Consider the following 27,744-nt stretch of genomic DNA (forward strand, 5'->3'; position numbering starts at 1 on the left):
TTCTTCTTCCTAATAAATGACCCATTTTCCTTCTACCTGAGAAATGGAGGTGGACCTCAAGGTTCTGCCCTTGGTCCTTTTATCCGGGTGGACATTCTCCTTGGGCAACACCATCCAAACTTTGAGCTTTAACCATAGCTTCCATGTGAATAACTCCCAAATCTATCTCTCTGGTTCTGATCTCCTTTCAAAGTCACAATCCTGCATTCTTCAATAGCCCATCTCCCTAAATGTCTTCTAATCCCCTACAGGCAATGATACCCAGCAGTTAGTCTCAGGTCTACTGATCAGCTCCTAGTGTACCACTCACTGCTTTTTTATTATAGTCTCTGAATGGCATCATCATCATCTCTACTTGACTCTGTGTAACCTTCAACTTTCCCTCTTCCTGATCCTGCCACCATCCAGCTATCAAGTCTAGTTGATTCAACCTCTATTGTGTGTGTATACATACACAAACATACATATATTCAATACAAACATTTACCCTCTCTAAATCAGACACTCTTTAAATGTGGCAAAAAAAATTATTACTAGAGCAGGCAGTATGGAAGCCAAATTACAGCATAATGAGAAGTGCCAGGGCTGTGAGAGCCTTGAGGTAACAATGAACACAAACCACTTATTCAAAAGAGGTTAACTGCGAGGGGAAAAAGAAGAACAGAAGAGTCCACAGGCCTGTAACTTCAGAAGGCAGTGGCAACAAACCAGAAGATAAAAGAGGCAAGTTATCGGAGAGGCCAGCTGAAAACACCAGCTGGCAATGCTGAGGCTGCAAGGCCCTAGAAAGGCAGAAGCGTCAGCCTTGTAAAGCAGAAAGACATGCTGCCCCTTGACACACAGAGAAACGGTAAGTGGATGGATCAGAGAGGAGCCTAACTGAGGAAGCTCAAGCTGGACTCACTCAGTAGAAGGTGTATACATCTGCTGAGGGAGAAAGGGGGATTTTTTTTTAACGTAGAGCAAGTTTACAATAGTCCCTGAAATAAAGCCACTGGGATTTCAATGAAAGATAGAATATGGACTGACAAGTAGGGAACAGTATAACCACACTCGAGGAATAGCCACACCTAGAAATGATAGTTCCTAAATGATTTTGGAGAAAAAAAAAAAGGCTACTTACATGCTTTAGGTGCAAGTGTGCCTGGCTGGCAATATCATATATCACATCTCTTACATTTTTATCTTGGTTCTTCCGTAGAAAATCTTCTTGTGAAACACCATGCTGTGTTAAAAAATATATTATATATATTAGCAATCAAAAAACATACTTAAAAATAACTTAGCTCAAGAAAACAGGTGAGAGAACAGTATGTACAGTATAATGCCTATTTCGTTTTTAAAAATATTTGTGTGTGTGTGTGTATACATACACACACTCCTGGTAGAGTATGTAACAAGATGGTAATTAACAACAGTTGTAGGTAAAATACAAATGCACAAGCAAGAAAACAAACATAAAGAAGTTTAAGCCTGCCTGACTAGGCAGTGGCTCAATGGATAGAGCGTCAGATTGACTCAGGGTCCTGCAGAGGACCCAAGATAGGTTCGAAACCCAAAGGTCGCCGGCTTGAGCATGGCCTCATCTGGCTTGAGCACAGGCTCACCAACTTGAGCAAGGGGTCACTGGCTTGAGCATGGGATCATAGACATGACCCCATGATCACTGACTTGAGCCCAAAGGTTACTGGCTTGAAGCCCAAGGTTGCTGGTTTGAGCCCAAGGTCGCTGGCTTCAGCAAGAGGTCACTTGCTCTGTAGGCCCTGGGTCAAGGCACATATGAGAAAGCAATCAAGAACTAAAGAAAAAAAAAGAACTAAAGAGACTAAGGAGCCACAACAAAGAATTGATGCTTCTCATCTCTGTCTTCCTGTCTGTCCCTATCTGTCCCTCTCTCTGTCTCTCTGTCACTGTCACACACAAAAAAATTTAATCCTGACCAGGCAGTTGGCACAGTGGATAAAGCATCAACCTGGGATGCAGAGGACCCAAGTTCAAAATACCGAGGTCGCCGGCTTCAGCATGGGCTCATCCGGCTTGAGTGCGGAGTCGCTGGCTTGAGCATCGAATCATACACATGACCCGATGGTCGCTGGCTTGAGCCCAAAGGTCACTGGCTTGAAGCCCAAGGTTGCTAGCTTGAGCAAGGGGTCACTCACTGTACTGTAGCCCTGGGTCAAGGCACATATGAGAAAGCAATCAATGAACAACTAAGGTGCCACAAAGAAGAATTGATGCTTCTCATCTCTTTCCCTTCCTGTCTGTCCCTAACTGTGCCTCTCTCTGTTCCTCTCTCTCTTTCACTAAAAAAAGTTTAAAAGTACAGACAACAACGAATCTCAAAAACAAAATAAAAGTTCTTGTACACAATATTTTTTTCTTTTCTCCTTTTTTTTTTGTGTGTGTATTTTTCTGAAGTTGGAAACAGGGAGGCAGTCAGACAGACTCCCGCATGCGCCCAACCGGGATCCACCCCGCATGCCCACCAGGGGGTGACGCTCTGCCCATCTGGGGCATTGCTCTGTTGCAACCAGAGCCATTCTAGAGCCTGAGGCATAGGCCATAGAGCCATCCTCAGCGCCCGGGCCAACCCTGCTCCAATGAGCCTTGGCTGCAGGAGGGGAAGAGAGAGACAGAGAGGAAGGAGAGGGGGAGGGGTGGAGAAGCAGATGGGCACTTCTCCTGTGTGCCCTGGCTGGGAATCGAACCTGGGACTCCTGCACTCCAGGCCGATACTCTACCACTGAGCCAACCAGCCAGGGCTCTTTTTTCCTTTTTTTATTGATTTTAATTTATTTTATTTATAGATTCAAGTGTCCCACTGAATACATCTCCCCCACCCCCGTGTTCCCCTCAACATCCCCGTTGCCTTCCTCCCTTCAATGTCCTCCCACTTTCCCTCCAGGATTTGCTCTCCTGCTCTCTGTAACGCTGTGTTATGTATATATAATTTCACCAATCTCCATTCTCTGATCCCATCCTCCCATCCCCTTTCCCTCTGTCCACTTTCCCTCTGGTCTCTTTGATCCCACCTCTGCCGCGATTCCGCTCCTCAGTTCACATTGTTCATTAGATTCCTCAAATGAGTGGGGTCATATAATATTTTTCTTTATCTGCCTGGCTTATTTCACTTAGCATAATAGGTCTAGGTCCATCCATGTTGTTGCAAAAAGTAGGATTTCCTTCAGTTTCACAGCCACATAGTATTCCATTGTGTAGATGAATCACTGCTTTTTAATCCACTCATCCACTGACCGACACTTGGGCTGTTTCTAGATCTTGGCTATTGTAAACAATGCTAAAATAAACATGGGGTTGCATATCTTCTTTTGAATCAATTATTAGGATATATTCCTAAAAGTGGGATGGCTGGGTTAAAAGGCAGTTCGATTTTTAATTTTTTAAGGATTCTCCATACTGTTTTCCACAGTGGCTGCACCAGTCTACATTCCCACCAGCAGTGCAGGAGGGTTCCCTTTTCTCCACATCCTTACCAGCACTTATTATGTGTTGTTTTGTTAATGAGCGCCATTCTGACCGGTGTGAGGTGATATCTCATTGTGGTTTTAATTTGCATTTCTCTAATGATTAGTGATGTTGAACATTTTTTCCATCTGCCTACTGGCCATCTGTATGTCCTCTTTGGAGAACTGTCTACTCATTTCTTTGGCCCATTTTTTGATTGGATTCTTTATCTTCCTGGTGTTGAGTTTTATAAGTTCTTTATAAATTTTGGTTATTAACCACTTATCAGACATATTGGCGAATATATTCTCCATTGTGTGGTTTGTCTTATTTTGTTCATAGTGTCTTTAGCTGCGCAAAGCTTTTTAGTTTGATATAGTCCCACTTGTTCATCCTGTCCTTTATTTCACTTGCCCGTGGAGATAAATCAGCAAATACATTGCTGCAAGAGATGTTGGAGAGCTTACTGCCTATGTTTTCTTCTAAGATGATTATGATTTCACCACTTACATTTATGTCTTTTATCAATTTTGAGTTTATTTTTGTGAATGGTTTAAGTTGGTGGTCTAGTTTCATTTTTATGCAAGTACCTATCCAATTTTCCAACCACCATATGTTAAAGAGACTGTCTTTACTCCATTGTATGCTCTTAGCTCCCTTGTCAAATATCAATTGTCCATAAAGGTATGGGTTTATTTCTGGGTTCTCTGATCTGTTCCATTGATCTATATACCTGCTCTTATGCCAGTACCAAGCTGTTCTGAGTACAATGGCCTTGTAGTATAACTTGATATCAGAAAGTGTGATACCACCCACTTTATTCTTCTTTTGAAGATTGCTGAGGCTGTTTATGTTCTTTTTTGGTGTCATATAAATTTTTGGAATATTTGTTCTGTATCTTTGAAGTATGTCATTGGTATTTTAATAGGAATTGCATTGAATTTATGAATTGCTTTGGGTAATATAGACATTTTAATGATGTTTATTCTTCCTAACCATGAACATAATATAAGATTCCACTTGTATGTATCTTCCTTGATTTCTTTTATCAATGTTTTATAATTTTCTGAGTATAAGTCTTTAACCTCCTTGGTTATATTTACTCCTAGGTACTTTATTTATTTTGCAATAATAAGTGGATTGTCTCCTTAATTTCTCTTTCTGAGAGTTTACTGTTGGTGTATAAAAATGTCACTGATGTCTGGATATTAATTTTATATCCTGCCACCTTGTTGAATTCATTTATCAGGTCCAGTAGTTTTTTGACTGAGACTTTAGGGTTTTCTATGTACAGTATCATATCATCAGCAAATAATGATAGTTTTACTTCTTCTTTTCCAATTTGGATGCCTTTTATTTCTTCTTGTTGTCTGATTTCTGTGGCTAGGACTTCCAAAACTATGTTGAGTAAGAATGGTGAAAGGGGGCCCCCCTGCCTTGCTCATGATATTAAGGCGATTGCTTTTAATTTTCAACCATTCAGTATGATGTTGGCTGTGGGTCTGTCATAGATGGCCATTATCATGTTGAGGTATGTTCCCTGTATTTCCTCCCACTTTGCTGAGAGTTTTGATCATAAATAGGTGCTATATTTTATCAAGTGCTTTTTCTGCATCCATTGATATTATCATGTGATTTTTCTCTTTCCTTTTGTTTATATGATGAATCACATTGATTAATTTGTGAATACTGTACCAGCCTTAGCTCCCAAGAATAAATCCCACTTGATCATGATGTATGATTTTTATCATGTATTGCTGGATCCGGTTTGCTAATATTTTGTTGAGAATTTTAGCATCTAAATTCATCAGAGATATTGGCCTATAATTTTCTTTCTTTGTATTGTCTTTGCCTGGTTTTGGAATGAGGATTATGCTCATCTCATAAAAGGAGCTTGAAAGTCTTCCCTCCTCTTGCATTTTTTGAAATAGCTTGAGAAGGACAGGAGTTAGTTCTTTGCATATTTGGTAGAATTTGCCTGTGAAGCCATCTGGCCCAGGGCTTTTGTTTGTTCAGAGTTTTTTGATAACTGTTTTGATCTCATTTGTTGTAATCAGTCTGTTTAGGTTTTCTGATTCTTCCAGATTGACTTTTGAAAGAGCATATGTTTCAAGGAATTTGTCCATTTCACCTAGGTTGTCTAATTTTTTGGCATACAGTTCTTCATAGTATTTCTTACAATCCTATGTATTTCTGCTGGGTCAGTTGTTATTTCTCCACTCTCATTTCTAATTTTATTTATTTGAGTCTTCTCTCTTTTTTCTTGGTGAATCTGGTTAAAGGTTCATCAATCTTGTTTACCTTTTCAAAGAACCAGCTCTTGGTTTCATTGATCCTCTGTATTGTTTTTTCAGCCTCAATGTCATTTATTTCCGCTCTGATCTTTATTATTTCTTTCCTTCTACTTTCTTTGGGCTCTACTTGCTGTTCCTTTTCTAGTTCTTTTAGATGCAGAGTTAAGTTGTTTATTTGAGCTTTTTCTTGCTTCTTAAGGTATGCCTATAATGCTAAGAACTTCCTGCTCAGGACTGCTTTTGCTGTGTCCCATAAATTTTGAGTTGTTGTATGTTCATTTTCATTTGTTTCAAGGAAATTTTTTATGTCTTCCTTGATCGCATTGTTAACCCATTTGTTATTTAATACATGCTATTTAGTTTCCAAGTGTTTGAATGTTTTTCAGTTTTTCTATTGTAGCTGATTTCTAGTTTTATGTCATTGTGATCAGAGAAGATGCTTGATATAATTTCAATCCTCTTAAAATTATTGAGACTCGTTTTGTGTCCTAACATGTGGTCTATCCTAGAGAATGTACCATGAGCACTTGAAAAGAATGTATATTCTGCTGCTTTAGGGTGAAAAGTTCTGAAGATATCTATTAAATCCAGTTGATTTACTGTGTCCTATAAGTCTGTTCCATCTTTGTTAATTTTCTTTCTGGAGAATCTTTCCAGTGCTGTTAGTGGGATATTGAAATCCTCTACTATTATAGTATTGCTGTTGATCTCACCCTTTATGTCCATGAAAATATGTTTTATATGTTTAGGTGCTCCTATATTAGGCACCTTGATATTTATAATGGTTAAATCTTCCTGTTGGATTGCTCCCTTTATCATTATGTATTGACCTTATTTATCCCTTTGTATAGTCTTTATTTTAAAGTCTACTTTGTCATATATAAGTATTACTACCCCAGCTTTTTTTTTCATTTCCATTTGCATGAAATATTTTTTCCATCCTTTTACTTTCAGTCTATGTATATCTTTTGTTTTGAGATGTATCTCTTGTAGACAGTATATGTACGGGTCTTGTTTTCTTGTCCACGCAGCTACCCTGTCTTTTGATTGGAGCATTTAATCCACTTACATTTAAGGTTATTATTGATATGTAGTTGTATCTTGCCATTTTATTCTTTTAATCTACATTCCTATTTTACTAGATTTTTCCCCCCTTTGTTCTGTTTACAACAGGCCCCTTAATATTTCTTGCAGCATTGGTTTAGTTGTAATGAATTCCTTGAGGGTTTTTTGTTTGTTTGTTTTTTGGTCAGGAAGCTTTTTATTTCTCCTTCAATTTTTAAAGATAGCCTTGCTGGATAAAGAAGTTTTGATTGTAGGCTCTTGTTTTGCATTACTTTGAATATTTCTTGCCATTCCCTTCTGGCCTCAAGTGTTTCTGTTGAAAAGTTGGATGTCATCCTTATGTGGGCTCCTTTGTACGTGATTGACTGCTTTTCTCTTGCAGATTTTAGTCTTCTTTCTTTATCTCTTGGCTTTGGTATTTTAATTATGATGTGTCTTGGTCTCTTTGAGATCCTCTTTAATGGGATTCTCTGTGCTTCTTAAACTTGTGTGACTTTTTCTTTCATCAATTTAGGGAAGTTTTCGGGTATGATTTCTTCAATCAGGTTCTCTATCCCTTGTTCTTTCTCTTCTCCTTCAGGAACCCCTATTATGCGATGTTTCTCTTCATGTTGTCACAGAGCTCTCTTAAGAGTTTCCTCAGACTTTTTTATCCTTTTTTTTGCTGTTCTGCTTCTGTGCTTTCACTTATCTTGTCCTCTAACTCGCTGATTCGATCCTCTGCTTCATCCAGCCTGCTTTTAATTCCTTCTAGTATAGTCTTCATTTCTGATACTGTGTTTGTCATTTCTGTCTGATTCTTTTTATGATTTCAATGTCCTTGTGATGCTTACTATCTCTTTGTTTAAGTGCTCATTATGTCCATCTATTGTTGCTCTAAGATCCTTGAGCTTCCTAACAATCATTATTCTAAACTCTGCATCTGGTATCTTGGATATTTCCATCTCATTCAGTTCTTTTTCTGGGAATTTCTCTTGTTGATTCATTTGAATTGCATTTCTCTGTCTTCCTATTTTGGCTCTGTATATGGCAAACTGCAGCTCACGAGCCACATGTGGCTTTTTGGCCCCTTGAGTGTGGCTCTTCCACAAAATACCACATGCAGGTGCTACCTCGATAAGGAATGTATTGATACCTACCTATATAGTTTAAGTTTAAAAAAATTGTCTCTCAAAAGAAATTTCAATCATTGTACTGTTGACATTTGGTTCTGTTGACTAATGAGTTTGCCAACCACTGGTATAGACTGCTCCTTTGGATGTGCTGTTTGTGTAGCTAGCTGGTGTTGTCTGCCTACAGTTTTCAGTTGTGTTGTTTCTAGATCTTCTTGGGTTGGCCTCAGCTGTTGTTTGTAATCGGCTGTGAGCTACTTGTCTGCTGCAACTGCTCTTTTTGCTATTTGTGTCAGCATTTTCTATGCCTTAGCTGGATCAAGTGTGAGGAGCCTTTCCTTAAGATACCACTCTAACTAGGGTTGTTAGGTCCTAAGCTGATGCTCGCCATATCTGGCCATTGGATATACCAGCTCTGGACCTCCCTGGCTGGAACCTGGTGCAGACCACTGCTTATGACTGGCCCTTAACAACCTTCTTGGAGCTACAGGTGATCTAGAATTGTGGCTGCCTCTGCTGGGCCCTGATGCCATTGTAAATATCAGCTGCACTCCTAGGCTGGCTTTTATCTACTCTTGGCCAGTGTGTGTGGCCTCTTTATTCCCGAGGTGTGGTCTTTCCACTGGGCTCCCGCCACCACCGCCTCCTCAGGCACTTGGGCACCGGCACTGTTCAGCGTGTGGGCTCACGGGCCGCACCTCAGGCTGCCCCGTGTGCATGTGGGACACCTCACAGGGTTCCACCCCTCACCACCGCACAGGCCAAGTGCTGCAGCCAACACCGCAGCCTGGCCCTTCCACCCTTTGAAGGGTACTCAGCAGTTTGGGGGGGGCAGTGTAGCCCAGACCTCAGCACTCAAAACCTGCGTCCCTGATGCTCCCTCTGCTTCTAAGCAACTCTTTGCTCTGACTGGAGTAGGAGAGCCTCTGGTGGGCAGGGTAATTGCTTCCCTTTGCTGGCTTGGTTCTCCCAGGAAAATGGCCACTTTACGTTTGGGAAGTGACCCAGTACAGGGGTCAGGGTGCTGTCCCCCACAGTCTCTCCCTGTGCCCCCAAGACTACACACTCCTCTCACAACTCCAGTCCAATCAGCACTCCCCACTCCTAGAGCCCCAGATATGTGGCTGTGAACGAGGTTTTCTGCTCAGTCCTTTACAATGGAGCCTGTGTCTGAGAGTTCTGTCTCCCTCTCACAAACAGTAACCTAGCTCTTCTTTCAGCTAAATACTATTCATACACCTTTTCTACTTTCTGGGGCTCCAGACTGGGGTTCCAGTCCTGGGACTGAGGACTCACAACTCTTGAGGCAACCTACCCTGCCATGAGAGACCCTTTGGGCCACCTCTTGCTCCTGGGAGCAGGGCAGCCCTTTCCGCACCTCCGTCCTTCCTACCAGTTTCAATGTGGTTTCTTCGGTGATGGTTGATTATAAATTACTCTTAGTTTAGTCCAAAGTTGGTTTTTCAAGATGATTGTTCCTAAGTTAAGTTGTAATCCACTTTGGTTCTGGGAGGTAGGAGTTGTAACGTCTGCCTACTCTGTCGCTATTCTCTCTTCTGCCCTCAATATTCTTTTAAGAATCACTTCTTTAGAATGAAGAACAGGCTAAGCTGAACATTAGGAATAATTATTGTAATTGCTTGGAAGAAAGTAAAGCATCCACATGAAGCTATACCAAGTGAGGTTCTCTGGACTTTATTTTAAAATTTATTTAGAAATTAATTTAATGGATGACATTGATCAATAAGAGTACATAGGTTTCAGATAAGTTTCTATACCATTTGAATTGTTACATGTGTGCCCATCACCCAACGTCAAATCATTTTCCATCACCATAATACTTTTCCCTCTTTACTCTCTTACCCCCACCCTACTCCTGGTAACCACTTCACTTTTATCTATTTCTATAAGTCTGTTTAATACCCCACCTATGTGTGAAATCATATACTATAGTTCTCAGCTTTCTCTGATTTAATTATTGCACTTAGTATAACATCCTCAAGGTTCATCCATGTTGTCATAAATGGCACTATGTCATCATTTCTTATGGCTGAGTAGTATTTCATTGTATGTATGTACCACATCTTCTCTAGCCAATCCTCTGTTGAGGGACACTTTGGTTGTTTCCATATCTTGGCTACAGTTAATAATGCTGTGATGAACATTGAGATGCATGTATCTTTACATACCAATGTTTTTGAGTTTTTTAGGTAGATACCCAGTAGAGGGTCATATGGTAGTTCTATTCTAATGTTTTGAGAAACCACCAAAATGACATTTGGGATTTTAATGGTTATTTCATTAAATATGTGTATTACTTAGGGTAATATGGCCATTTTAACTATATTGATCCATGAACATGAAATACTTTATTTCATTGTATCTTTTTCAATTTCTTTCAATAATGTTTTAAGTTTTCATTTTATAGGTCCTTCATATCCTCTTAAGTTTATTCCTAAGTATTTTATTTTTTTGTTGCAATTGTAAAAGGAATTTTTTTTAACTTTCTTTTAAGTGTTTATTTTTTTGATTTTAGAAAAAGAGGAAAGGAGAGTGAGAGAGACAGGTACATAGGTCTGTTTCTGTATGTGCCCTGATCTGGGATTGAACTGGTAACCTCGGCACTTCAAGACAATGCTCTAACCAACCAAGCTATCTGGCCAGGGCAAAATTAGGTTATTTTTGAGTTAATTTTCTGAAGTTTCACTTCTGGATTTTCTTTTTCTCTTTTGTTTTGTTTTGTTTTCTTTTCCTTTTTTTTTTTTTTTTTTTTTTTTTGAGAGAGAGAGGAAGAGGAAGGGCAACAGATAAGAAGCATCAACTTGTAGTTGTGTCACTTTAGCTGTTCATTCATTGCTTTGCATATGTGCTTTGACTAGGGGGCTCCATCTGAGCCAGTGACCTTTTGTTCAAGCCAGCAACCTTGGGCTCAAGCCAGCAAATTCTGGGCTCAAACCAGCAACCATGGGATCATTTCAATGATCTCACACTCAAGCCAGTGACCCCGTGCTCAAATTGGTGACCCTGGGGTATTTAACCTAGGACCTCTGCATCTCAGGCTGATGCTCTATCCACTGTGCCACCACTAGTCAGGCTGGACTTTCTTACTCATAGCCCCACCAGAGACCTAAAATGCCTGACTGATAAAAATTCTCACTTGATAATCATGGAGCAATAAAGTAATATTCATTCATTTCAAAGCACTTACTTGAATACACTCAGCAAAGAATCAACAGATAACATCTTTCCTATATTACTGAGATAAATTATTAGAACATACAAATAACAGGCCTTACCAGCATACAAATATCCATGGGAAGGAACACCCTTCTTCTGCTACCATGATATGGCGTTGCTCTCAAACAAGTGACAATGCCTTGCGCTTTTCCAATGTGACTTGCGGCATGATCTGCATGAAGATCCTTTACACCTATGATTTTAGAAATTAAGTGGAGCTGCTCTTTCCTCTTTAAATGCATAACAAGTCAATAGAAGTAGCAAAGAAAATCACCTAAACAAGTAAAAGTAGTTGTTCATCCTAATCCATCCATATCTGAAAAACAGGATCTATGAGCAAAACTGGAAACAAAAACAAGTTGACCACTATCAAGTTTTTGAACTTCAACTTTTAAATAAAAGAGTTTTCCTCAGACTACAGCACACTAAGAACATATATGGAATTTTAATCACATCACAGAAAAACATTACAAGTCTTTCATTTCTTCTCCTCAGTGCAATTCTATAAATTTTCACTTTAAGGATATGCTTAACAATTGTTCTGCTCTTTGCTCCCAGCCTTCATTGTGTTGGCAGATAAGTCATTAAATGTGTAGGCAGAACAGGCCTAGGAAATTCAATAGGGACTTATTCTTTTAGGGTGACATAATGGTTTATTACCATCTTCAAATGAATGGTTTCAACCTTGTCCTAGATAATTTCCTCATTATAATCCATTACATTAAGATCTCACCAAATTAGAATAAAGGCAAAGAAGAAGATGTACCATCTAAATTTTTTTTTTTTAAACCTTCATGAGGTCCTGGCTGGTTGGCTCAGTGGTAGAGCATCAGCCTGGCATGTAGGAGTCCCAGGTTCGATTCCCGGCCAGGGCACACAGGAGAAGCGCCCATCTGCTTCTCCACCCCTCCTCCTCTCCTTCCTCTCTGTCTCTCTCTTCCCCTCCTGCAGCCAAGGCTCCAATGGAGCAAAAGTTGGCCCGGGAGCTGAGGATGGCTCTGTGGCCTCTGCCTCAGGTGTTAGAATGGCTCTGGTTGCTACAGAGCAACGCCCCAGATGGGCAGAGCATCGCCCCCTGGTGGGCGTGCCGGGTGGATCCTGGTCGGGCGCATGCAGGAGTCTGACTGCCTCCCCGTTTCCAGCTTTGGAAAAATGCAAAAAAATAAAAAATAAAAAATTTCATGAAAAATTAGAAATGTTGGTCTATTTCCTCTCTTTCTTTTCTTTTCTTTTTTCTTTTCTTTCTTTTTTTTTTTTTTACCATAGAGAAGCAGTATAGATAGGGAAGGAAGAGGAAAGCCACAAGCTTTCCAATTATAGGAGATGCTTACAAATTAAAATTATCAGCAATTCCCAAATTACTAACTATAGCAATTCCATGAGGTAGCTAAAGTACTTTTATTAGAGCCTAAGTATTTTGATTTGTCTGCACTCCAAAAAAAAACATGTATTTCCCTTTTTGCCAAAAAACAAAAAAAAGAAAGAAAAAGAAAAAGAAAGCTGTTCCTTTATAAATGATGCAAAGAAAAACTTCAGTGTTAAACTGGTTAAATTGTTAAATTATGAAAAAATATAAAGTCTGAAAGTGTTTTATTTGAAAAAGAGAAATATGGAATAGAATAAAAAATCCTTACCCAATATTTCTAGTGTTAAATAAAGAAGAGAACTCTGTGTGTTTTCAGCATAATTTTCCAGTTCCTGGATATTACGATATGCTTTGTCATCCAAATTTTTTTCCTATAGTCAATCAAAAGGCAAAGTTTGATGAATTACCAAAATTTATAAAGACACAATTTTTTTGCCCCAAAATAACTGATTAATAAATAAAATATTAAGTATATATTTACCACACAATAAAATAAGATTAAAATTAAATGTTAAAGTTCTATACATTCAATCTTACAAATCAACCCTTAAAATAATACCTCAGGATTAAACTCAATGCACAGTCACCATTATCATGGGTTGGCATAATTGTGAATTCCTTCAAAAGCCCAAGTTATCATGAAAAACTACCTTTACTGAGCTCTTAAGCACTTTAGACATTATCTTCTTAATCCTAGCATCCCCCCCTAAAATAGGAAAATAATACTTTTCCATTTTGCAGATGAAGAAACTGATTCACAGACACATTAAGCAATATGCCTAAGATCACACAGGTAATAAATAGTGGGGACAGGAATCAAACCCACACATTTTGACTGTTAAGCCCATGCTCTCAAAAAAGAAAAAGGTACCTAGAAAAAGGTAGGAGACTCATAACCAGCCCCCTCCCCCCGTGATAAAGGATTGATGAACTAAACACACTGTATTCAAGAAACAAAAAAATTTAAATCCTCGTAAAATTTAGCCACTTTTTATAATAATAAAATAACAAAGACTCAATTGTCAAGGTAATACACATTTTTCTCCTCTTTTTAATCAGAAGAAACTGACACTAGCAATGATCCCAGGGGGAAAGAGTATGTCTAGATCTTCTATATTTAAAAAAAAAACAAAAAACAAAAAACAAAAAAAACAAAAAACATTGACACATAATTCACATACCATAAAATTTACCTTTTTAAAATATATAGTTCAGTGGTTTTTAGTATATTCACCAAGTTATGCAACTATCACCACTATCTAATTCCAGAATGTTTTCATCACCTCAAAAAGAAATTCCCAAAGCACTAACTTCCCACTTCCCATCTCCCTTCCCCTTATCTCCTGACAAGCCACCTAACTATTTTGTTTCCATGGATTTGTCTATTTTGTATATAAAATATCATTTATAAAATAAAAACACAATGATATAATGTGGATTTTTGTATCTGAGTTCTTTCAATTAGCAGGTTATCAAGGTTCATCCATGTTAGAGCATCTAGCAATACTTAGTTCTTTGCAATTAAAGAAATTATTAATAATATTCTGGGCCCTGGCCGGTTGGCTCAGCGGTAGAGCATTGGCCTGGGGTGCGGGGGACCTGGGTTCGATTCCCGGCCAGGACGCATAGGGGAGGCGCCCATTTGCTTCTCCACCCCCCCTCCTTCCTCTCTGTCTCTCTCTTCCCCTCCCACAGCCAAGGCTCCATTGGAGCAAAGATGGCCCGGGCGCTGGGGATGGCTCCTTGGCCTCTGCCCCAGGTGCTGGAGTGGCTCTGGTCACGACAGAGTGATGCCCCGGAGAGGCAGAGCATCACCCCCTGGTGGGCAGAGCGTCACCCCTGGTGGTCGTGCCGGGTGGATCCCGGTCGGGCGCATGCGGGAGTCTGTCTGACTGTCTCTCCCCATTTCCAGCTTCAGAAAAATACAAAAAAAAAAAAAAAAAAAATTCTGTTGTATGAATACACCATATTTTGTTTATTCATTCACTGATAGACTATGAGTTATTCCCACTTTTGGACTATTAATAAATAATGCTGCTATAAACATATGTATTAGTTTTATATGAACATATGTTTTCATTTCTTGCCAGTATAAACATAGGAGTAAAATTGCTGGGTCTGTGGTAACTGTTTAACTTTCTGAAGAACTGCCCAACTATTCTTCCAAAGCAGTTGTACCACTTTACATTCCCCTCAGCAATATATGAAGGATTCCAATTTCTCCCCATTCTCACCAACATCTTTTTGTTATAATCAACAGATATCCCAATGGGTGTGAAGTGGTATCTCGTTGATTTACATTTGCCTATTCAAAGATACTGAACATCTTTTTAGGTGCCTATTGGTCATTGGTATATCTTCCTTTAAAAATTGGTTACTTGGCCCTGGCTGGCTGGCTCAGCAGTAGAGCATCAGCCGGCGTGTGGAAGTCCTGGGTTCAATTCCCAGTCAGGGCACACGGAAGAAGGGACCATCTGCTTCTCCAACCCTTCTCTTCTCCACCCCTTCTCTTCTCCTTCTCTCTCTCTCTCTCTCTCTCTCTCTTTACCTCCCACAGCCATGGCTTGAAAAGTTCAAGCAAGTTGGCCCCAGGCAACAAGGGTGGCTCCATGGCCTTGCCTCAGGCACTAAAATAGCTCAGCTGCTGAGCAACAGAGCAGTGGCCCCAGACGGACAGAGTGTATTGTCCTGTAGGGGGGTTGCCAGGTGGATCCTGGTCAGGGCACATGTGGGAGTCTGTCCATCTGCCTCCCTGACTCTCAATTAATAATAATTTAAAAAAATGTTTACTCAAATCCTTTGCCTGTTTTTATATTGGATTTTCTTTTTACTGTTGAGTTATTATAAGAGTTCTTTACCAATTGTAGATAGAAGTTCCTTATCAAATATATAACTGGCAAATAATAACTCCCATTTTATGGATTGTCTTTTCACTTTCTGAATTTTTAAACTTTGATTAAGTGCAATCAAGTATTTTTTATCTTATTTTTATTAATTTTAATGCAGTGACATTGATAAATCAGGATACATATGTTCCGAGAAAACATCTCCAGGTTATTTTGACATTTGATTATGTTGCATACCCTTCACCCAAAGTCAAACTGTCTTCCGCCACCTTCTATCTGGTCTTCTTTGTGCCCCTGGCCTCCCCCCACCCCCTCTCTCTCCTTCCTCACCCCCTTACTGCTTGTGTTTTTGTTATCATATCTAAAAAATCGCTGCCCATCCTAGCATCACAAAAATTTATGCCTATGATTTCTCTGAACAGTTTTACAAGTTTAACTCTTACATGTAGACCTTTGATCCATTTTGAGTAAGTTTTTATACATGGTGTGAGTTAGGAGTCTAAATTCATTCTTCTGCATATGGCTATCTAGTTGTCCCAGCAATATTTGTTGAAATGTCTATTCCTTCCCCATTGGATTATCTTCACACCCTTGTCAAAAATCGATTGGCTTTTGTTAAAAATAAATATGCTGGTTTATTGTTGAAACCCAGAAATAAATATGTGGGTTTATTGTTGAACCCTCAATTCTAGTCTGTTGGTCTATATATATATGTCAATGCTACTACCACACAGTTTGAATACTGTAACTTTGTTAAGTTTCAAAATCGAGAAATATGAGTCCTCCACTTAGTTCTTTTTCAAGATTGTTTTGGTGGTTCCCTTGCACTTCCATATGAATTTTAGGATCAGCTTGCAAATTTCTGTAAAAAAGCCAGCTAGAATTTTTATAGATCAATGAGAGGAGATTGATCCCAGTCCTTTACTTTTAAATATCCCTCCCTGCAAATGCCAAGCGCTATTTTTCATTAAACAGAAAAGGTATCTCTGTCTTGAGTTCTCCAGTTTTGTCATATAAATAGGAGACACCTGAAAAATAGATTTTCTTGGTGCTAACTAACTTTATAGGTCAACTGAGCAATTTTTCTTAATGTTGAAGCCATTATCTCATTTTGATTTATATTATTATTACTATAGCTTATGGTTAATAATAAATTATATTCACATAAAGTTAAGTAAACTTACATTTTTATGACAACAGTGCATTATAAATATCAAGCCAATGAGGACACTGAGCCAACAATGTGTCAGAAAGATTACACAGGTTGTTAGCACAGGTCACTGAGCAATTTGAATGCTTGGCTGGAACTAGAATAGAACTCAGTTCTAAGAACTTACATAGGATTACATTCACTAGAACCATTAGACTTTCCATATTCCCTCTACCATTTGGACAGAGATCCATGTACATAATGATATGTGTATGACTTTTCAAGTTTTGATGAAAAATTAGCTTAAAGATTAAAAAGAAAGGAAAAACTTACTATGAGCAATTTCAACTTACTCTTTCATCAATGATTTTCATAAGCCATCTTTTAGTCAGATTATGTCTTTTGACAGCCTAAAAAAACAAGAGTTATTTTCAATTTTTAGAAATTACTTCTGCAGACCTAAATAAAATATCAAACCAAATATAAAACTAGGTAAGGGAATATTTGTAATAACTCCTCACCAGTTAGATAGCTATGTTAAGAAAATACAAGGGAAAAGAAAATGTCCCTAGAAAACATTTCAAAACATTTTCAAGTAAAGATAATATATCTAAAATGTTCCCACTAATCTGTTCATTTTTTATACTATTAGTAATTGAACAACTTCACTTTCAAAAAAAATAACAAAACAAGAATACCAAACTTCTGTTATATGATGTACCCTGACTTCTATGCTTATTACACACAAACCTCTTTCTATAGGCTAAAGATTCTATAGGCTCAAGATTCTAATGAATGAAGATAACCACTTCTCCAAAAATAAAAGAGTAACTAAACCTTCAAAGAAAATAATCTGCAAGTCACAGTACTAGCAAGTAAAGGCATTCTAGTAGGAAAGAATATACCTGTTGCTCAGATCTTAGTTTCTAAAAGCATTCCTCTCAAAAAAAACAGGGCTCTAGAGAAATGAGTGATTTCCAGAGTTGGGGCAAAGGACATTCAAGGAGAGTCTAGAATCTTTTATTGTGCCAGAAAATAGAAAGTGCTCAAAAAAATTATGGGAGGCATGTCATAGGAAAACAGGAGCCAGTTTGAAGGGGTTCCCTCTGTCCAAATCTGGGACCAAAATAATTTAGTAATGAATTATAAACTACTGAAAAAAAATACAGAAATTCATTAGTCTGTAACAATAATAAGTAAATAAATACAGGAGAGAGAGCTCTTCCTTGTAGTAGAGGGCCAACTGGTAAATGTGGACAGAGTACTAGGCTTGGAAAATTATCATTTTGCAATTGTAACAGTACTGAATCAGACAAGAACTATCAACAAATGCTAAGTTTCAGGGGCAATTAATGAGTAGCAGTACATTCACATTCTTTTAGAGTTGCCAGGGGAAATATAATTGCACACTGGATTGATTATAAACGGGGAAAGCCAGGCAACAACTTGACTGGGTGATGAAAATTAACAATGCCAATAAAGGACAGATGCACAAAATGTGCCTCCAGATATGATATCCTAAGAAGAAGACACTGTCTAGGCAGTATTATGGCCAAGAATGTACAGTCGGAATCTAATCATGAGAAAACATCAGACGAATCCAGAATAAGGAATGTTTTACAAAAAACAGAAACAACCTAGAGGGTTTAAAAAGTGTCAACGTCACAGAAGACAAAGAAAGGCCGTGGAAATGTTCCAGATTAAAGTAGACTAAAGAGAAATGACAGACAATACCTGACCCTAGACAGGATCCTGTACTAGAGAGAAAAATACACCTGTGGGCATTATTGGGTGAACGGACAAAACTGGAATACGAATGGAAAATTAGATAAAAGTGTGATAGCAAAGTTAAATTTACTAAAGTCAATAACTGCTCTGGTTATATCAGAGAATGCTCCTATTCTTAGGAAATATTCACTAAAGTTTTTAAGGATATGTAATTTACACTAAAAAATGATTCAGAAAATTAAAAAAAATGATTCAGAAAAAAAACTAAGAGTGTGAGAATACATATAATCTATTTACATATCTATTGAGAGACAACACAAGCTCACCTGTATACACAAGTGAGCGGTACAAATGACTAACAAATGGGGAAAAAGTGTTAACAATAGGTAAAAGGGATAGAGGTATTCTTACCATACTATTTTTCATTTTGAAACCTTTCTGAATGTTTGATAAGTCTTAAAAACATTGTTTTCTTGCCAAATCAATACTAAGTATGATACATTTTCACAACAGTTATAGTACTAAAACATAAAATTTTAGGAATATCCTATACTCTGAAACATCATTGACAAACAATATATAAAGGCTCGCTAACAGACTCATCAATACACATATGTGACAAAGGGTGAGAGTATGAAGAACAGAGCCCTGTGGCTGGCGGAAACCTAGAAGAAGGAACAGGGCTACATGAAGTTGGTTTGCCAGCATCCTAAGCACTACCAATGTACAAAGCAGGACTCCCCAAAAGCCTCTCTCCTCAGTCCCAAGAGTCAGCTGGGGATTCTTCAGTCTTAACAGAGTCCTGCTCTTGTTTTATTTTCTACGTGTCTGAGTGAGGCAGGGTATGTTTAATCTGTATAATCATATCATCAAACACCATTCCTGGACCATAAAAGTACTCAATAAATATTTCACCACTGAAAAGTCGGACTCCTATTTACTCAAGGCTGAAGTAATAGCGGTGGCAATTCCTTGACCACAAAATATAGTCCTTCTGTCTAATTCTGAGGGAAATCAGAAATCAAAGTAAAAAATAAATATGTGTAAGAAGCTGAATAAAGCATTAAAACTTTGGAAACAGAAGTCAAACAGAATGAAAACCTCAGCTATAAATATAAATTTAAACTGCAATATTAATAAACAGAGAAATGGAGAATGCCATATGAACTGTATAAGAAATTTCAGATAGGCCCTGGCCGATTGGCTCAGTGGTAGAGCGTCGGCCTGGCGTGCAGGAGTCCTGGGTTCGATTCCCCGCCAGGGCACACAGGAGAAGCACCCATCTGCTTCTCCACCCCTCCCCCTCTCCTTCCTCTCTGTCTCTCTCTTCCCCTCACGCAGCCGCCTCAGGCTCCATTGGAGCAAAAAGATGGCCGGGGCGCTGGGGATGGCTCCTTGGCCTCTGCCCCAGGCGCTAGAGTGGCTCTGGTCGCGACAGAGCGACGCCCCAGATGGGCAGAGCATCGCCCCCTGGTGGGTGTGCCGGGTGGATCCCGGTCGGGCGCATGCGGGAGTCTGTCTGCCTCCCCATTTCCAGCTTAAGAAAAATAAAAAATAAAAGAAATTTCAGATATTCAACTATTGTGTACCCTAAAAGCACAATGAAAGAGTGCAGCAGGAAAGTGCTCTCTGGAAAACACACTGTCCCATCACCCATTTAATCTAAAGAACCACTGGAAATTTTTACTGGACAGTGGTACAATAAGCATATGCTCTTGCAGAAGGAGGGACATAGAACATACAATGAAGGCAAATGCTCTGAACATTACCTGCTTATTTTAAATATTCATATTAACCTTCAGCACTGGTCATATCTAAAAGCTGGCCAACATTAATCATCAAAATTTAAGCAGCTATTATAAAACTGGACAAACTGGCACACATGTTAACATTCTGTAATTCAGATATGTCTTCTAGTTTTTTTCAGAAAAGATAAATTTGTGTTAAAGGAATCTAAGGTCTTCCATGATATTTCCTGACTAAATCCAGAACGTTCAGTCTCAGTCTTAGCATAAACCTCTACTGCCATCAGGTTTGTGTTTAAAATAATAAAAAGAGTTTCTGGACTTTAGAGAAACTTCTCTAAACTGAGTCACCTAGATTGAAGTTACTGAAGTGGGATGAATAGAGGTAAACAACTGATCTAATACTCACAGCTTCCCATCCACATTTTCTTCTCAGTCCCCGGGGGGGATGGGGAGACTAGCTTTCCATCCTTACTGAGGCTCAGAGACGTCAATCTGGGGCCCAGACACAGGGTCTGCCTCTGTTGGTGCACAGACCTGAGAAGAGGTGTACCACTGTCAGGTCTGTCAGTGGCTCCTGTTACAGAAACTGGTTTTTGGCACTCATTATATTACAATGGGGACATAGATCAGAGACAAAATGAACCTAATTCCCTTCCTTCATTCATAATTTAGCATATTTAGCATATTCTAAATTGTGCATAGCAGTTTATGAATGAGGGTTCCATATAGCTGCTTTAATGTGAAACTAGTTACTACATACATCTAGCTATACAAATAGTTCTAGCCTATAGGTTTCTATTCTCTAATACCTAAAATTTATCAATGAATACTCAACTCTATCAAACTAGAAAGGCAGTTTTAAATTTGTGCTTGCAATAGTGAGAGCACATTTCTCCACAGATAGAACTGAAAATTTACCTGCCAATGCTTCAAAATGTGTGGGGTTTAAATTCTGCAACCAAATATGTGGAAAATAATTTATAACAAAGAGACCAGATCCCTCTTTTTTCCTTTAATAAAGAAATTACTCCGCCCTGCACTGTTGGCTCAATGTTAGAGCATTGGCCAGGTGTGTGGATGTCCTGGGTTCAATTCCCAGTCAGAGGCGACCATCTGCTTCTCTACCTCTCCCCCTCCCCCTTCTCTCTCTCTCTCTCTCTTTCTCCTCCCTTCCTGCAGTCCTGGCTTGCTCAGTTGGCGATTGGTTCGAGAGCACATAAGCTGAGCACTGAGGATGGCGCTGTGGAGCCTCCATGTCAGAAGCTAAAAACAGCTGGTTGAGAGCATGGCCCCAGATGGGGGTGGCAGTGTTTCGGGATGGATCCTGGGTAGGGTGCATGCGGCAGTCTGTCACTCTATTTCCACTCCTCTCATTTGAAAAAATGATGGGGGGGGGGGGAAATATACCCAAGATCTGTGTCAATTAGTGGATGATTGTTAATTCTTCTCTCCAAACTAACTTAAACTGCTCACAAAAATTAGGGGATATTTCAAAATGAATATGAAGCTATAAAAAACCCCTAAATTTTGTGAGCAGTGTATATCCAAACATTACATGAGCCTAAGGATATTTTCAAGATAGACTGCCCATCACTATTCTCCAAATTGCATGCATGAAAAAGTATGCTCAAATAAAATTCTTACAAATTAAAAGTAGGAACTTTTTTACCTTCCACAGTTCAATGGCCACAGGTTGATGTGGTGGATTGTCACTGTATATATCATCCAAAGTTTTCTTCCAAAACTGCATTCGCATCAGTCCAATTGTTTTTTCAGAAATTGAATCCTTAATCTATAAATAGGGTTAAAAACTTTAATAATTGCACTGTTTGCAGTCTCAAAAATCAGTATTTATGACTGAAAAATCGCATAATTCAGCCAAAAACTAAGTTCAATTCTATATGTTTGTTTTCATTTTTCCTTTAAGTTAAAATCTTATGAGTTTCCTAAGTAAAAGCTGCAAATTATTTGGTGCTTATACAAAAATATTTTCCAAGTCTGCATTCAAAAATAGGCGATTCCAGAAAACAAATGCAAGAAAAGAAACAAAAGAAGAGATGGGAAATTTCATTTAAAAGAAATTTAAGAGCTAGCAACCAGTCATAAACTGTAGACCTTATTTGAATCCTGATTTTTGCCTGACCTGTGGAGGCACAGTGGATAAAGCATTGACCTAGAATGCTGAGGTCACTGATTCGAAACCCCGGGCTTGCCTGGTCATGGCACATACATATGGGAGTTGATGCTTCCTGCTCCTCCCCCCATCTGTTATCTCTCCCCACCCCACCCCCGCCTCAAAAATGAATAAATGAAGTCTTTAAAAATATATTAAAGAGAGACACAACTGGGAAAATCCAAACACTGGGTGTTGAATGATTACTATTAAATTCTTAATGTATGATAATGGATTTTCATTATTTTTTAAGTGAGTTATCTTTTAGAGATACATACTGAAATGTTTACAGATGGAAAAGCTTATCTAAGATGTACTTCAAAATAACCTGGAACCAGAAGGATATGCAAAAGATTATGGGTGAAAGGTGAGGTTGACTACAAAGCGGCACATAAAGGAATGTTCTGATTGCTGGAATCGTTCCGTATATGACTGTGGTGAATATGCATTTTTGAAAACCTATAGAACCATACACCACAAATGTAAATTTTATTGTATGTACATTTTATTTTATCTTTTGTGAGAGAGAGAGACAAAAAGGGAGAGAGATGAGAAGCATCAACTCATGGTTGCAACACTTTAGTTGTTCACTGATTGCTTCTCATACGTGCCTTGACCTGGGGTTTCAGCCAAGCCAGTGACACCTTGCTCAAGCCAGCTACCTTGGGCTCAAGCTGGTGACCACGGGTTCACGTCTATGATCCCATGCTCAAACCACTGACCCTGTGCTCAAGCTAGATGAACCCGCGCTCCAGCGGTGACCTTGTTTTTTCAAACCTGAGACCTCAGCATCCCAGGTTGCCACTCTACCACCACCACTGCACCACCACCACTCAGGCTGTATGTACACTTTAAATAAACTCATTCATTCATTCACCAAGTAGTTATTAGACAGTGTCCCTCACTGACTACTAATTAAGAATGGCCTGATCAGGTTCATGCAATAATCACCAAAGTATGCTAAATCTAGGGGGTAATTTTTTTAAAAATTGGGATATAATTGATATGTAACAGTATCTTAGTTTCAGGTGTACAACATGATTTAAGTTGTCAAATAATCACCACAATAAATGTAGTGAACATCCATCATCATACAGTTACAAACTTTTTTCTTTTGATGAGAACTTTTAAGATCTACTCTCTTAATACTTTCAAATATATAATACTAGAGTATTGCTAAATATAGTCACCATATTGTACAGTACATTCCCCAGAACTTATTAATTTATAATGAAATTTATACCTTTTATACCATTTCACCCACCCCTGCCTCTTGCAACCACCAATGTGGTCTGTATCTATGAATTTGGGGGCTTTGTTTTGTTTTGTCCTGTTTTAGCATCTGTATAAGCAAGATCATACAATATTTTAGTTTTTCTGACTTACTTCACTTAACATAATTTCCTCAATGTCTATCTATGTTGTTACAAAAGACAGAATTTCCTTTTTTATGACTGAATAATATTCCAGTGTGTATCACATTACATCTTTATCCATTCTTCCATCAATGGACACTTACATTGTTTCCATGTCTAGGCTATTGTAAGTAACACTGCAATAAACAAGAGGGTTCATGTATCTTTTCAAGTTAGTGCTTTCATTTCCTTTGAATAAATATCCAGAAGTGGGATTGCTGGGTCATGTGATAGTTCCATTTTTTATTTTTTGAGGAACCTCCATACTATTTTCCATAGCATCTGCATTCCCACCAACAGTACAAGGGTTCCATTTTCTTGACATCCTCACCAAACTTGTTATTTCTTGTTGTTTTGATAATAGGTACCCTAACAGTTGTGAAATGGTATCTCACTATACTTTTAATTTGCATTTTACTTCTCTACTATTAGTGATGTTGAGTACCTTTTTATATACCTGTTTGCCATCTTTGTGGTAAATTTTCACAAAGATCATGGTGTTAAAATGTCTCTTTATACTTAACAAGGAAAATATATTAATGTTTTGACTGGTGACAAAATTAGTATCACCAATAAGAGGCAGAGAGACATTTCATGCCTCCTTCTGATTCTTGAAAAGGACACACACCACTTAGGTTCTAAGTATTAGGCTAGAAATGCATAACGTAATTATAACATAAAAATAAAACAAACTTCAAATGAGACACTTTTTTTTGGCAAGACAGACAGATAAGAAGGGAGAGAGATGGTGAGAAGCATCAACTTGTAGCTGCAGCACTTTAATTGTCCAATGATTGCTTCTCATACATGCCTTGACTGGAGGGTTCCAGTCAAGCCAGTGACTCCTTGTTCAAGCCAGCAACCTTGGGCTTCAAGCCAATGACCAATGGACTCCAGCCAGCAACCATGGGATCCCACACTCAAGCTGGTGATCCTGCACCAGCCTGTGCTCAAGGGAGCAACCTCGAGATTTTGAACCTGGGACCTTCGCATTCACTGCACCACCACTAGTCAGGCTAGTAATACTCTATTTTTTAAAAGAAACAGTATTGTTTTTAAAATGACAATGTCACAAAAGACAAAGAAAGGCTGTGAACATGTTCCAGACTAAAGAAGGCTAAAGAGGCATGAAAACAAATACGTGATCCTAGACTGGATACTGTATAGGAGGAAATGCCATAACGAACATTATTGGGTCATTTGACAAAACTGGAAACCCAATGGTGAACTAAATAAAATTATTGTATCAAGTCAAATGTACTCAAATTGATAACCGTACTAGTAGCTACATAAGAGAATATTCTTATTCTTATGAAACACACAAATTTATAGGGATGCGGGCCATGGTATAGTCAAGTTACTCTAAAATGATTCATTAAAGAAATACGGGTGTGGGCGTATTCATACAGACAAAATGATAAAGCAAATGGGGCAAAACAGTAATAAAGTGTATACAGGTATGCTTTGTACTATTCTCACTTCTGTGTGTGAAATGATTTCCAAATAACAAGTTAGTTTTTTTTAATGGTCTTGGTGCTAGATGGGTCTTAGCAATGTTTAGTGTTCAGATTCCAGTGGCATATGGTCTATTCTCAATGCACAAATCAAAAGTAAGCCTTTTAAAACATGGCCAAGAGGTGATGTCCTTCTCTGCTCAAGTCTCCAATGGTTTCCATCCCACTCAGAGTAAAAGTCAAAGTGACTGTAATGGTCTCCAAGACCTTGTCTCTTTGGCCCAGGTACTTCTAGCCCAATCTCTCCTTCCATGCTCCCCCACCCCACCTCACCCCCCTCTGTCCAACACTTGCCTTCTTTTCTGAATGTCATCAGGCACACTTGCAACTCAGTCTTTGCACTGCCTGTTCCTTGTCTAAAATACTCTTCATATCTCAACCTTGCCGCCTTCAAATCTTTGTGCAAATGCCACCTACCCAGTGAGGTTTTTCCTGACCTCCACACATGAAATAGAAACCTGGGGCACCCAACCTTCCTTGTCCCCATTAATTTTTCCCACAGTACCTGTTTCCACCCAACACATTACACAATACTTGTTTGTTCCTTGAGTTCAGGGAACTTCACTTGTTTTATGCAATGCTATACATAAAACAGTGCCTAGCATATTCTGGACACTACTTGTTAAATGAATGAACAAATAAGACTGTGTGTGCAAAAAAGCAGCAAGAGCCTGACCAGGCGGTGGCGCAGTGGACAGAGCGTCAGACTGGGATGCAGAAGACCCAGGTTCGAGACCCCGAGGTCGCCAGCTTGATTGCGGGCTCATCTGGTTTGAGGAAAAGCCCACCAGCTTGAACCCAACGTCGCTGGCTCCAGCAAGGGGTTACTCGGTCTGCTGAAGGCCCGCAGTCAAGGCACATATGAGAAAGCAATCAATGAACAACTAAGGTGTTGCAACGCGCAATGAAAAACTAATGATTGATGCTTCTCATCTCTCGTCATTCCTGTCTGTCTGTCCCTGTCTATCCTTCTCTCTGACTCACTCTCTTTCTCTGTAAAAAATAAATAAATAAAAATTAAAAAAAAAAAAAAGGCAGCAAGACAGTCCTACCAAGTGACAGAAAATTCAGGGAAACCCTAAGAGTTTATTTATCAAATATGGAATTTTAATCATTTTAAATTGACATAAGATACTGATAGGTAGTTTATACCTGAAAAGGGGTAAGGTGAAAAATATGGACCCATGACTTCTAAAAATATACCAAGAAATTATTGGTTATGCTATGGTACGTTATGTTATGTAGATTCAGAGTGTCTAACCTCAATTGTGCCTCAGTGCTATATTTGCATATTTTTATTCACTTCTCATTCAATTCCTATCATACTAATTAGAGAGGCCATGCCAAAATGCGCCATTCTCTTCAAGACTCCAAACTCTACCCTGCTCCCTCATTCTAAATAACTGACCTTTCCATTTAAAATACTAAGAAAGTCGGCCCTGGCCAGTTGGCTCAGTGGTAGAGCGTTGGCCTGGCGTGCGGGGGACTCGGGTTCGATTCCCCGCCAGGGCACATAGGAGATGTGCCCATTTGCTTCTCCACCCCTCCCCCTCTCCTTCCTATCTGTCTCTCTCTTCCCCTCCCGCAGCCGAGGCTCCATTGGAGCAAAGATGGTCCGGGCGCTGGGGATGGCTCCTTGGCCTCTGCCCCAGGCGCTAGAGTGGCTCTGGTCGCGGCAGAGCGACTCCCCGGAGGGGTAGAGCATCACCCCCTGGTGAGCAGAGCGTCGCCCCTGGTGGGCGTGCCGGGTGGATCCCGGTCGGGCGCATGCGGGAGTCTGTCTGACTATCTCTCCCCATTTCCAGCTTCAGAAAAATACAAAAATAAATAAATAAAAAATAAAATAAAATAAAATACTAAGAAAGTCAAGGTCATTTTATTTCACCTCCCTCATTTCCATCCTCTATTTCCATTCATATTGTATCAGCACGTGTTCTTCCCATTCTAAGAAAATGAAGGGTCTCTCCTTCCTAAGGTCTGGGTTGGTTATAATTGCTTCCGTTCCGCATTTCACATTAAAGCTAAACACTCAAAAAGAGCTTTGACTGAGTTCTGATCAAGACAGTGGAGTAGGAAAATGCTGCTCTCACCTCCTTCCATGACAACATCAAAATTACAAGTAAACTACAGAACAACCATCACTGAGAGCCACCTGAAGTCTAGCTGAACAGAGTCCTATATCAAGGATATAAAGAAGCCATGACCAGACTGATAAGAGGGGTGGAGACGCAGAATGGGTCACACACCTACATGTGGCAACAAATGAACACAAACAAAAACTTACAGACAACAGCACAGTGGTAATCAAAGGGAAAGAAGGGTAAAGAAAGTGGTAAAGAGGGTCAAATAATATGGTGACAGAAAAAGATATGAGCAGGAACTTTCTGTATTCTGACAACCCTTATGTACCAACAAGAAAAATAAAACTCTATGAACGTTTACCAGGTAGCCAAGATGTTTAATCTGATGAGGTCAGAAGTATTTCCTGACATTGAACAATATCAGTGTCTCTATAAAGTGTTACTCAGCCTTGTGAGCACAGGATAGGAAGAGAATCCGTCCACCTCTCTGGACAGTAATGGCAAAGAATGGCCTAATGGTAATATAGCCAAGAGTTTAGAATCTTTAGTT

At 39.1% G+C, this 27,744-nt stretch overlaps 1 protein-coding gene across 4 annotated transcripts in view; it reads right to left on the minus strand.

The window, feature by feature from the left end:
- Positions 1-27,744, minus strand: part of NDUFAF6 (NADH:ubiquinone oxidoreductase complex assembly factor 6) — a 48,632-nt gene that overhangs the window by 7,753 nt on the left and 13,135 nt on the right. For 3 of the 4 annotated variants that reach the window (XM_066266019.1, XM_066266018.1, XM_066266020.1), the window contains exons 3-7: positions 21,681-21,803; positions 16,889-16,945; positions 12,808-12,910; positions 11,233-11,366; positions 1,124-1,225 (exon numbers count right to left, since the gene is read on the minus strand). In XM_066266019.1, coding sequence (XP_066122116.1) covers positions 1,124-1,225; positions 11,233-11,366; positions 12,808-12,910; positions 16,889-16,945; positions 21,681-21,803 — 519 coding nt within the window. Of the gene's footprint in view, positions 1-1,123; positions 1,226-11,232; positions 11,367-12,807; positions 12,911-16,888; positions 16,946-20,417; positions 20,538-21,680; positions 21,804-27,744 lie in introns of those variants that run through there. The other variant, XM_066266021.1, reaches the window with a different exon arrangement.

The sequence above is a fragment of the Saccopteryx bilineata genome, chromosome 3 (assembly GCF_036850765.1).
Source record: "Saccopteryx bilineata isolate mSacBil1 chromosome 3, mSacBil1_pri_phased_curated, whole genome shotgun sequence".
In the NCBI taxonomy this organism is placed as follows: Eukaryota; Metazoa; Chordata; class Mammalia; order Chiroptera; family Emballonuridae; genus Saccopteryx; species Saccopteryx bilineata.